Source organism: Terrapene carolina, unplaced genomic scaffold (genome assembly GCF_002925995.2).
Source record: "Terrapene carolina triunguis isolate 2854851 unplaced genomic scaffold, T_m_triunguis-2.0 Scaffold85, whole genome shotgun sequence".
Taxonomy (NCBI): domain Eukaryota; kingdom Metazoa; phylum Chordata; order Testudines; family Emydidae; genus Terrapene; species Terrapene triunguis.
The window spans coordinates 5075644-5088096 of NW_020664436.1; the positions used below are offsets into that span (position 1 = coordinate 5075644).

The following is a 12453-nucleotide window of genomic DNA, read 5'->3' on the forward strand; positions in this document are numbered from 1 at the left end:
GGTTCTGTAGTTTCCGCATCGGAGTGTTGCTCTTTAAGACTTCTGAAAGCATGCTCCACACCTCGTCCCTCCCAGATTTTGGAAGGCACTTCAGATTCTTACCCTTGGGTTGAGTGCTGCAGCTATCTTTAGAAATCTCATATTGGTACCTTCTTTGCATTTTGTCAAATCTGCAGTGAAAGTGTTCTTAAAACGAACAACATGTGCTGGGTCATCATCCAAGACTGCTAAAACATGAATTATATGGCAGAATGCAGGTAAAACAGAGCAGGAGACATACTATTCTTCTTTCTGCCCCCCCCCCCCAAGGAGCTCAGTCAAAATTTAATTAACACATTATTTTTTTAACGAGTGTCATCAGCATGGAAGCCTGTCCTCTGGAATGGTGCTGAAGCATGAAGGGGCATACGAATGTTTAGCATATCTGGCATGTAAATGCCTTGCAATGCTGGCTACAAAAGTGCCATGCGAATGCCTGTTCTCACTTTCAGGTGACATTGTAAATAAGAAGCCGGCAGCATTATCTCCTGTAAATTTAAACGATCTTGTTTGTCTTAGCAATTGGCTGAACAAGAAGTAGGACTGAGTGGCCTTGTAGGCTCTAAAGTTTTACATTGTTTTTCTGAGTGCAGTTATGTAACCAAAAAAAATTCTACATTTGTAAGTTGCACTTTCACGATAAAGAGATTGCACTACAGTACTTGTATGAAATAAACTTTAACTAACTTTTAAAATTCCCTTGTCCCCTCTGTGAAATCATTTTGGTACTTCCTGGTTCACAGAAGGTATCCCAGAATATATCAATCTGTGTTATCACAAATATTGCGGCTTGTGTTTTGGTGCCGCTTTCTTGGATACGTTCAGCGAACAAGGACATTCCAAAAGGGTATCAAAGAGGGAAAATAACTTAAAAAAAATTAGTCAAAAATTTCTGAACTGAATGCCTCCTGAAGCCTGATGGTTGAGGACACTCAACACACAAATCTAATAAATTTTGCTCCCCTACGTTTTTTGGGGAAGTTATAGGAGACTAACAATCGAGGCTTAGAATGGAATGGCCATTACCACCTTAATTTATGGTATAATATTGAAATTTCCTATAATAATGTTAATGAAGTCAAGGACATATCACCCTTTATGGTTATCTGCATGTTCAGTTTAAGCTTGTGGATTTCCAGAGGTAAAGTATATGGCCAGAGAGTCAAGTGGGGTAGGTTTCTGGTCTGTTAGGTGAGAAGAAATTATTCAGAGGTATATTTTCTGCTTAAATGTAGACAGAATTTTATTTCTCTCCCCAAGTGATATTTGAAGTTTAAGGAATGCTATTTCAAATTATACACCACATGGGTACACAAACTGAGTGAAATAAATAGCTAAACCATATGCCTTGTAAATGCCATTTCTCCCCTCAAGAGATCTTTTAGACTCTGCAATTGAAGAGCAGGTCTTTTTTTCTCATAAAGCCTCTTCAGTCTGAAAATACACTTAGTGGAGAAGGCTTCCCAGTGGAGTCCTCTAAGTCTTTCAAGGATTTACTGGAATCTCTGCCTGCTAGAACTTTGCTATCAGAACAGTCTTCATATGTTAGTCATTAAGAATCACTAATTATTTCAGTTCTAGTAAATTAATCTGGATCCAGTCAGAATATGTCATGAACACCCATAATCCGGCTAATTACTGATGAAAACACTTTAGCATAGATTTCAGTATACCTCTACCCCGATATAACGCGACCTGATATAATACGAATTCGGATATAACGTGGTAAAGCAGTGCTCTTGGGGGGGCGAGGCTGCGCACTCCGGTGGATCAAAGCAAGTTCGATATAACGCGGTTTCACCTATACCGTGGTAAGATTTTTTTGGCTCCCGAGGACAGTGTTATATCGGGGTAGAGGTGTATTTAGACTAAGCCTGTTTACTCAGATAATGATTTCTCTCTCCTTGGTCAGTCAGCTAATTTTAATATATAGAGAGTTTTGTCTTTTGTGAATCATTTAGAAGTGCAGAAGCTTTACAGCCCATTCAGTTACTTTGATTTGATTAATGGCATCTTGTTGATTTAGAACAGATGCATTGGCAGAATAAAAGTATGGTGGAGATATCTGAAATCAAACTGAAATATAATTTTTGAAGCAAGTTGGGTGGGTTCCCATTGTAACTGATTTAGTAAAATCCTCACTAAATAATTGTTATCCCTTGTAATTGTCTAAATTCATCTATATTAGCTTTTTTATAATTGTAACTTGTTCTCTGAGGTAGTTTCAGTATCCAGTTTTAAAAATGCTTATAGTTCTTTTCTTTCTTCCTATAGGCTGCCAATACCATCACTTCATCAAGATGAGTAATAGTCACCCACTCCGTCCTTACACAGCTGTGGGGGAAATTGACCATGTTCACATTTTGTCAGAGAATGTTGGCGCTCTGATGAATGGGGAGGAGTATAGTGATGTTACCTTTATTGTAGAAAAGAAACGTTTTCCTGCACATAGAGTGATTCTGGCTGCTAGATGCCATTATTTCAGGTGATGTATTGCTTCTTGTCCAGTTTACAGGAAACTTTGTGTATGAAATATACCCTGGGAAGTTCAGAGAAATACTCCCATAATCTGCTATTTACTGAACATGACCTTTCTTGTGTGAATGCTTCTCAGTGCATCAAAGCATTGTGGCCAACTGTAAAAAGCTGGAAAAAACCATGACATCATAATGTTTTTGACTGTCATTAAATTGAGCTCTCAATTTACAGATTAAAAAGAAATAAACTTCAGAACACAAATGGAATGATGTAAATATGATGTTGGTTTCCTCTGTAAAGTAAAAGTGTAAATACAGGTAACATGCTTGTATCATAGGACTGGAAGGGACCTCAAGAGGTCATCTAGTCCAGTCCTCTGCACTCGTGGCAGGACTAAGTATTATCTAGACCATCCCTGACAGGTATTTGTCTAACATACTCTTAAAAATCTCCAATGATGGTGGTTCCACAACCTCCTTAGCCAATTTATTCCAGTGTTTAACCACCCTGACAGGTAGGAAATTTTTCCTAATGTCCAACCCTAAACCTCCCTTGCTGCAATTTAAGCCCATTGCTTCTTGTCCTCTCCTCAGAGGTTAAGAACAACAGTTTTTCTCCCTCCTCCTTGTAATAACCTTTTATGTATTTGAAAACTGTAATCATGTTCCCTCTCAATCTTCTCTTTTCCAGACTAAACAAACCCAATTTTTTCAATCTTCCCTCATAGGTCATGTTTTCTAGACCTTTAATCATTTTTGTTGCTCTTCTCTGGACTTTCTCCAATTTGTCCACATCTTTCCTGAAATGTGCACCCAGAACTGTACACAGTACTCCAGTTGAGATCTAATTAGCATGGAGTAGAAGAATTAGTTCTGGTGTCATGCTGTAACAATTCTGGTTCTGGCGGGACCCAACTGAGAGAGTCAATTCAGGACAAATTGCTTAAAGCAGGGCAGTTACAGCCCAGGGCTGGGGTTTCTGTGCACACCAAGGCAAACCAAACCAGCCAAACAGAGAAGACTTTGGTTTTACCTCACTGGCTAACCATAAGTCACACAAGCAATTCCCTTAGACACTCCAGTTTCCCAGTATCACCACCAGTGCCACTCGTTATGGGGACAAATGGTATGAAAACCAATACCCCAGTAAAAGAAAAGAGGTTCTCTCAATCCCCAAGGACCAAGCCCCAGACCCAGGTCAATATACAAATCAGAGCTTACCCACAAATAATGCTGTTGCCAATCCTTTAGAATCTAAAATCTAAAGGTTTATTCATAAAAGGAAAAAGATATAGATGAGAGCTAGAATTGGTTAAATGGAATCAATTACATACAGTAATGGCAAAGTTCTTGGTTCAGGCTTGTAGCAATGATGGAATAAGCTGCAGGTTCAAATCAAGTCTCTGGAGTACATCCCCAGCTGGGATGGGTCATCAGTCCTTTGTGTAGAGCTTCCGTTTGTAGCAAAGTCCCTCCAGAGGTAAGAAGCAGGATTGAAGACAAGATGGAGGAGCTGCAGCAACTTTTTATAGTCTCTTGCCATGTGATCTCTGCTTTCTTTGTCCCAAAGACAAGCTGTCCATCACATGGCATGGAAAACCTCAGAGTTCTGTCCATAGGCATGTCCCTCCATACCTTGCTGAGTCACAAGCTGTGTCTGCCTTCTTTCAATGGGTCAGTTGTATAGCTGATGGTCCTTAATGGGCCATCAAGCAGGCTAGGCAGTGTTGACACCAACTTGTCTGGGGTGTCACCCAGAAGCATAGCATAAGTTTGAAATACAGACAGTATAGAGCCAATGTTCATAACTTCAACTACAAAATGATGCACATATACAGATAGCATAATTATAACCAGCCAATCATAACCTTCCCATGGACACCTCACACCACAACCTTTGTACAATATTTGCTGCAAATATATAACAGTGGTTGCAACAGTGATCTATACAGTTACAGATTTTGTCAATAATGTCACACATGCTTACAACACTCCTGCTAATACATCCTATAATGATGTTTGCTTTTTTTACAAAAGTGTTACACTGCTGATTCGTATTTAGCTTGTGGTCCACTATGACTCCCAGACCCGTTTCCGCAGCACTCCTTCCTATGCAGTCATTTGCCATTTTGTATACAACTTATTTATTAAAAATGTTTAGTTTTAACCTTTCTTGCTGAAATTGTTCATTGAAAAGGCTCTGTCTGCTGCAATATGACCTAGGAAAATATTGCATGTTTTAAAAATTGGGTTGAAACTCATGTCTCATTTTAACACAGCAGATCTACTTCCCATTCTTAAACTGTACATAGTAAAATTTCAAGATAATTCTTCTCTCATATGAATGCCAGAGAGGCTAGTGATTAAACTAAGATGTATGTGTACAGAATGCACAAATTACCTATCATCTAGAGCAGGGGTCTCAAACTCAAATGACCACGAAGGCCGCATGAGGACTAGTGCATTGGCCCGAGGGCCGCATCACTGACACCCACCCCTTGCTGCCCCCTGCCCCGCCCCCACTCCACCCCTTCCATGAGGCCCCACCCCTGCCCCACCTCTTCCCTGCCCCCATTCCAACCCCGAAGTCCTCACCCCAACTCTGCCCCCTCTCTGCCCCCAGGTGGTGCAGGAGGGGTGCGGGGTGTGATGGGGGCTCAGGGCAGGTAGTTGAGGTGCAGGAGGTGTGTAGGGTACGGCGGGAGCTCAGGGCAGGGAATTGGGGTGTGGGGTGCAGGAGGGGTGAGGGGTGCAGCAGGGAGTTGGGGTGCGGGAGGGTGTGGGATGTGGCAGGGGCTCCAGACAAGGGGTTAGGGTGCAGGAGGGATGCGGGGTGTGTTGGGGGCTCAGGGCAGGGAGTTGAGGTGCAGGAGGTGTGCAGCAGGGGGCTCAGGGCAGGGAATTGGGGTGTGGGGTGCAGGAGGGGTGCTGGATGTGGCAGGGGGTTGGGGTGCAGGGTGTGGCAGGGGGCTCCGGATAGTGGGTTGGGGTGCAGGGTGCGGGCTCTGGCCTGACGCCGCTTACCTAGAGCGACTCCAGGGTGGCAGCACCTCACTGAAGAGAGAGGCTCAGGACTAGGGCAGAAGGGCAGGGGAAGGGCAGCCTGCCCTGGCCCTAGTGAAGAGGGACACTAGGACCTGCCGGAAGCCGGCAGCCTGCAGAGCAGAGCGGATTCAAGGTGTGCTGCAGGCTCCTGAGTCACCTTGTGCTGCAGGCTCCAGGCTCCGAGGCAGTGAGGAGGCAGCAAGTGGGTGCCGGGAGACACTCCGGGGGGGCGGGGGGGACGGCGCGTGGGGGTGGCAGGTGCCCCAAACATTGGGTAGCAGCGCACGGGTAGCTTAACAGGCACAGAAAATAACTCGGGGGGCGGGGGTGAGGGGAGTTTGGCAGCGACAGGAAGTAACGGGGTGGGGCGTGGGGAGCTCCACGGGCCGCAGGGAAGAGCTCCGTGGGCCGCGTGTTTAAGACCCCTGATCTAGAGAAAACATGTTGCAAACTTTTTGATTCTTCACAAGTCTCATCACCTAGGACTCCAAGACTGTCGTATGCTACAGTTAATGGATAGAGCAAGGAAATGGGCATTTACACTCCTGGGTTCTGTTGCCAGTTCTGCTATTCTTTCATAATATGAGCGTCAGCAAGTCATTTCACCTGTCTGTACTTCTGCTTCCCCAACTTTCAGTGGGGCTGTGCAGGTGTCACTAAGGATATAATTTGGTCTGAAAGTTCATTATTGCTGGTGGTGATATGTAAGTAGGAAAGAACCTAACTTAACTGTCAGATCCCAGGGTAAATTTTCAGAGCTGAAATTAAAAAACAAAACAAAAAACCTCACATCCCTTTCTTTTTACCTGTAAACTGACTAAACTTGATGTAGAATAATTGAGATAATGATGAAGAGACCCCACAGTGCTACTCCTACGTAGACACTATCAGAGTAGAGCTGAATTTTAAGTTGTCCACATAGCTTCCATTTCAAATTTTCAAAATGATTCTTTTTCATTTTATGTGGCCTCTTCTGAGGAGTCATTGCAAATATATCTTCATTTATTCTTTCACCTGGCATTTGGTTGCACTCTAGGCCTCTTGATTTATTTACTTTACTGTTTAAATATATATAATAAGGCACCCATTATTAGGGTGCAAGTTTGTCACATTTTCTTTCTGTTTCTAGAGCATTATTATATGGTGGAATGAGAGAATCTCAGCCTGAAGCAGAAATCCCTCTTCAGGATACCACTGCAGAAGCATTTACAATGCTGCTGAAATATATATACACAGGCCGTGCTACATTAAGAGATGAGAAGGAAGAGGTACTCCTGGATTTCCTGAGCCTGGCTCACAAATATGGATTCCCAGAATTAGAGGATTCCACCTCTGAGTATCTTTGCACCATACTTAATATTCAGAATGTTTGTATGACCTTTGATGTTGCCAGTCTCTACTCACTCCCTAAACTGACTTGTATGTGCTGTATGTTTATGGATAGAAATGCTCAAGAGGTGCTCTCCAGTGAAGGCTTTCTGTCACTTTCTAAGGTGCGTCTTTGCAAGTTCTTTTAGACATGTTGGTTGTGGTCTATAAAAAACACTATGATAAAATGCTAATAGTGGTCTGAAACGAAGAAAAGAGAAGTATAGGCCAAGTAATAAGAAACTTTAATAGTAAGGTCAGTTAGCAGTGAAATTGCATTGCTGGAGTTACTCAAGTCAAGATGAGATGAATAACTAATACTTTGTAGTATTCTATAAACATTGTGGTAATAAAGAGAACCTAAAGATTATTCCTAAATGTAATATCTATTGAGCTAGTCAACTGTGACCAATTACAAAAGTTAAACATGACTCTTAACAGGACATTGTCAAGGGTAGGAGCAAAATATTTACCTTCTTATGTATGTTTTCTTACATATTTGTAAAGTCTGCACTGTCCGTTAAACAGTATAGTCTGGCATTTGAAGCCTGGCCAAAGTGTACGCAGTAAAGGTTTGGAGGAGGGAGTTGCAAAGATGGCATAAAACTCAGTTTATGTTCATTCTCCTGATCCTAGGGCTCCTACATGAAGGATCATTCTCCCAGCATAAGTTGGAGCAACCTTTGGGCTGCTGCAATTTACACCAGCTGCTAACTGTCCCAACGGGCTGAAACCACAATTGTGGATCATTGCAGTGTAGGGGTATTCTAGTTATGTCCTGTTCTCTGGTCACACACCCTACATTGTACTAGAGGTAGTATATGAATGTGCATAGGAATCTCTGTGGTAGCTCTGTGCCACTGGAGTTCCCCCATGCGCTAGAGTGAGCCTTCTGGGCTGGATACATCAATGGTACAGTGCCAAGTGGCTACACTGCACCAGAGGATGTAGTCCTAGATTTTTTTTTTTTTTTTTTAGCAGTAAATGCTCCCATATTGTTTCATTTGCCTCAAAACTCAGTATTGGTAACCCAGCACTCAAACCAGGGTGCATGTGAAATAGCAGAATTTTTTTTTGTAAGAATGCAAGTTTCAGTTTCAAGCTTTCAATGAGTGGTTATAAAGGGATATTAAAACGTGTATGAAAAATATTTCAAGTCCATTTTACTGTAAAAAATACACTGACTTTTTTGGCAGGTTTAATGAGAACATCTATTCTATGAATAGAGACCAGAGACCTTACAGAGCTAACTAACTCGGTATCTGGTTACAGAGGAAATTATAATTGCTCCCCCACCCTTTTGACACTGAAGTCCTCACTGTTAACTACTTGATGCCAGATATAATATGTCAACTAAGAATGCATTGGAGATAACATCAGTGTAGAATGGAACAAACAGCAGACTCCTTGACCAGGAAACATGCTACCTCCTTTCCAGTAGCTGGAGTTTGCGGGAAAACCAGTGCTGCAGGAGGACTTCCTTGTTCTAAGGCTCATTCCTACTTATACTGGCTGCAAAGTGAAAATGCAAAAAGTTGTTCAATTCTGGTTGATTTCATTTTGCAATCAGTGCGTGTTTGTGCTTCTGTCCAGGAGATAGAGCTATGTGAATTTTTTGTGCAGCTTGGCCCCAAAAACGAAAGGAGGGAAAGAGCTTGGAGTGGGTGATATAAAACCTTCATCTAATTTTCACACCAGTGATCATATAGCTAAGTTCAAAGGTGTGCTACCAACATTTTACTTTAGCAGCCCACTAAACTGCCAAATCCAAAAATCACCTTTATTTACTCCTTGACCCATCAGCACTGAGAGTTTAAAGTACATTGGGATACAATTAATTTGAGTGGCTTGACACACTTACACACTCTAAGCCTTGTTCTGGTGGTGGTGGTGGTATAATCGTAACCTATTATGTAAGCAGAAAATCTAGAATTCTTGCATAAGTGATTAAAATGAGTAAAAGCAAGTAAGCTATAACTGAATACAATACTCAAAATAAAAACCGAAAGGCCAGGGAGGCTGCTCAGTAAGAGTATCATAGTGAGTCAGTAGTGGTTTCGCCTCTGACCAAGAAGGTTAGGATTCAAGTATGAGGACTTTGCCTTATACTTTGATCTGACAGTGCAGGGCATTCACTCCTTTGGGGATGTTGCTCGGTTAGAGGTGCCATCTGCTGGATAGGCATTAAACCAAGGTCCTGACCAAAATTCCTTTTCTCAGTAAAATACTTTTTAATGCCCTGGCTACATCTGAGCTAGTTAATGGCTATAATGTTTGTCTACAGAGTCACTGTCCCACTAGTATAATCAAGTTTTGAAAGAGCTTTTATAGCTTTACCAGTTAAAGATCTGTTAATTTTTGCTATGTTTTAGACATGAATTTTCTTGGATGTTCTCTATTTAGGCTGCTCTTCTAAATGTTGTGCTGAGGGATTCATTTGCAGCACCTGAGAAGGATATTTTCCAGGCTTTGATGAACTGGTGTAAACATAACCCCAAGGAGAATCATGCTGAAATCATGCAGGCAGTACGCTTACCCCTGATGAGTCTGACAGAACTACTAAATGTTGTAAGACCTTCTGGATTGCTGTCGCCTGATGCCATTCTGGATGCCATTAAAGTTCGTTCTGAAAGTCGGGACATGGACCTCAACTACAGGGGCATGCTAAGTGAGCATCAGTATTTTTTAAACTTGTTGGGGATGGACTTTCAAAATACAACTGTTCTATGGCGAAGGCCCTGCCATATCCACAGCCATGAAAAAATGTGTCACGGACTGTGAAATCTGGTCTCCCCCTGTGAAATCAGGTCTTTTGTGTAGCTTTTACCATACACTCTACAGATTTCACGGGTGAGACCAGTGTTTGTCAAATTGGGGGTCCTGACCCAAAAGGGAGTTGCAGGGGGTCACAAGGTTATTTTAGGGGGGTTGCGGTATTGCCACCCTTGATTCTGTGCTGCCTTCAGAGCTGGGTGGCTGGAGAACGGTGGTTGTTGGCCAGGCACCCAGCTCTGAAGGCAGTGCCCTGCCAACAGCAGCACAGAAGTAAGGGTGGCAATACCATACCATGCCATCCTCACTTCTGCACTGCTGCTGGCAGCGGCTCTGCCTTAAGGGCTGGGCTCCCAGCCAGCAGCCATTGCTCTCCAGCTGCCCAGCGCAGAAGGCAGCGCCACCACCAGCAGTAGTGCAGAGGTAAGGATAGCAGTACTGCAACCACTCCTACAAATAATGTTGCAATTTCTTCCCCCCTGCAAGTCCTTTTTGGGTTAGGATCTCTACAATTATAACACCATGACATTTCAGATTTAAATAGCTGAAATCATGAAATTTATGATTTTTAAAATCCTATGACCATGAAATTGACCAAAATGGACCATGAATTTGGTAGGGCCTTATGTATGGATTTGTAATTTGTCAGTAGAAATGAGTGGTATATTACTAATTGGAAAATACCTATAAAATTAAAATGCCTAAATCCAACACCTTGGGAACACTTGAGAATATCTGAAATTGCTTTAAGTGAGAGTGAATTTTTTATCTGGCCCTGGAGGCAGAAAGAGTAATGAAAAATATAGCTGGAATAGTTTCCTAACTTCCATTTGCTCTTTTTCTGAAGAATTGCAATGGCAGGGATGACAAACATTAAATAGGAAAATATGTTAACTTCTCATAGTCTAGATGTTGTTTTAGCATGTAAATTACAGCAGAGTGCATTTTTATCAAAATGCTTAATTTTTCCTCAAGGAAAACCATTTGTAGAACCTTTATATCTAAAAAGTAATCAAACTTTAATGCAGGCATCTGTCAGATTTTTAATGCTAATTTTGTAATAAAAATAATAGTTTTGCTGTTTAGTTTCAAAATATTCTGTATCTGATTTTTCTCTTCCCCTTTACATTGTTTGCCCACATAATGTGTAAAATGAAAATCAGTCCCTGCACCAGAGAGTTTACATTCTACGTATGAAAAGAGAGGAAAGCATTTCCCTTGTGATTGCTGTAATAGGAACCTGTCCCCACCATTGTACTAGATTATTTGTATTATTTGTGAATTAGGTTTTAACCTTTTACAGTTGGCAAAGTGTTTTATAAAAACATTTCTGTGATACAAAGTAACAGTTACATAGCACAGAATATTTATACTGCAGTTGAGAATAATGTTGAATACTCTTAGAGAATATTCTGTATTGTGGTCTCTTAAATCATGCGGGAATGAGCTTTCCGTTACGGAAAACTGCTTTTTTTAGCAGCTGTCCCTTCAGGTTTTTCACTTTGGAAACTACAGGCTTTACTGATCCTCTGCATTCATGTTGGGATTTTTTTCAATTTTGTCATAAAGTGGCATTCTTTTTATAGTACTATGAAATGGAAGTTTACAAAGCCTGGATGTTGCCTGCTGATTTCCTTTTCTCTATAGTCACTTGGCTATTGATAGCAGGCACCGAAGCTCATGATTTCTCACCCTGTCAGTAATGTAGCTATTTTAAGAATTGAATTCCTGTGGCTTTTCCTTAAGTACTAAGTTCGAATTAAACTGTAAACTATCATCAGAAAACTATTCACTTTCAAAGTATTAAATAATGCATCATGAAATGTCTAGAGTTAGCCCACTTAATTATTACTACTTTCAGAGAATAGGCAGATTTCCAGAAACTTCACAAACAGTTCAGGATAGAAAGACAACGATTGTAACCGATCCATGTACATTCTCTCAAAGTGGAGGCTGCCTTGTTCTGCACAAGCCTTCCTCCTGTCAATAAATACTTATGTTTCAGCCTTATGGCCTGAGACACCATGTACTCAATAGCAAGCTGGACCTAAATTTTGCAGCAAGCTCCATGGATTCTGCAGCAGCTTCATTTAAATCTTAACAAGTTTGAAAAATTAAATATGAACTTAAGTAATACTGGAAACAGTAGCCTGTTCTATTAAGTTCAATTTATGTTTATGCTGTCCTCTCATGTTTAGTATTCAATATGCTTGTAAATATTTGTATTGACAATACAAATGCATTGTACAAAATTAGTGTGGGGTGGGTGCAGCTGGAGGTTGTGACAGGTGGATAAAAGGTAGGACTTTTGGCATTTGTGGAAACAACAGAGGCTGTTTGTAATTATGGGGGCAGCATCTTAGCTGGGTGTTTCTAACAGGTTCGTCAATGTTGACATTTTAAACTACATTATCTAGGTTTTAGACCTAACACCACATTGAGATGAATGGGAAAATGTACACCCAAAAGCTATTGTCAGCCTGTCTGTAGAGTCAGGAAGACAACACAGTATTTTGCATTCAGATCATGTTTTCAGCATTTTCTTTACAATTATGAGGGATAGAAACTTTTTTTTTTTTTTAAAGCAACAATACTTTATCTCAATGTTTTTCAACCATATATCTCAGTATTTTGCAAATGAAGTTAAGGATCGTTATCTCCAACTATTTTGATAAGACTAGATTTTGTTGCACAATTCTGTGGCAAGGGTTGGATTTTGCTGCTTTGGCAGACAAGGGGCCCAACTTGTAGG

At 41.3% G+C, this 12453-nt stretch overlaps 1 protein-coding gene across 1 annotated transcript in view; it reads left to right on the forward strand.

Moving 5' to 3' along the window:
- BTBD9 (BTB domain containing 9) overlaps nt 1-12453 on the forward strand; it is a 298931-nt gene that overhangs the window by 20839 nt on the left and 265639 nt on the right. Inside the window, exons 2-4 of the mRNA XM_026649595.1 lie at nt 2314-2524; nt 6691-7054; nt 9333-9597. Coding sequence (XP_026505380.1) covers nt 2340-2524; nt 6691-7054; nt 9333-9597 — 814 coding nt within the window. The 5' untranslated portion in view covers nt 2314-2339. The remainder of the gene's footprint in view (nt 1-2313; nt 2525-6690; nt 7055-9332; nt 9598-12453) is intronic.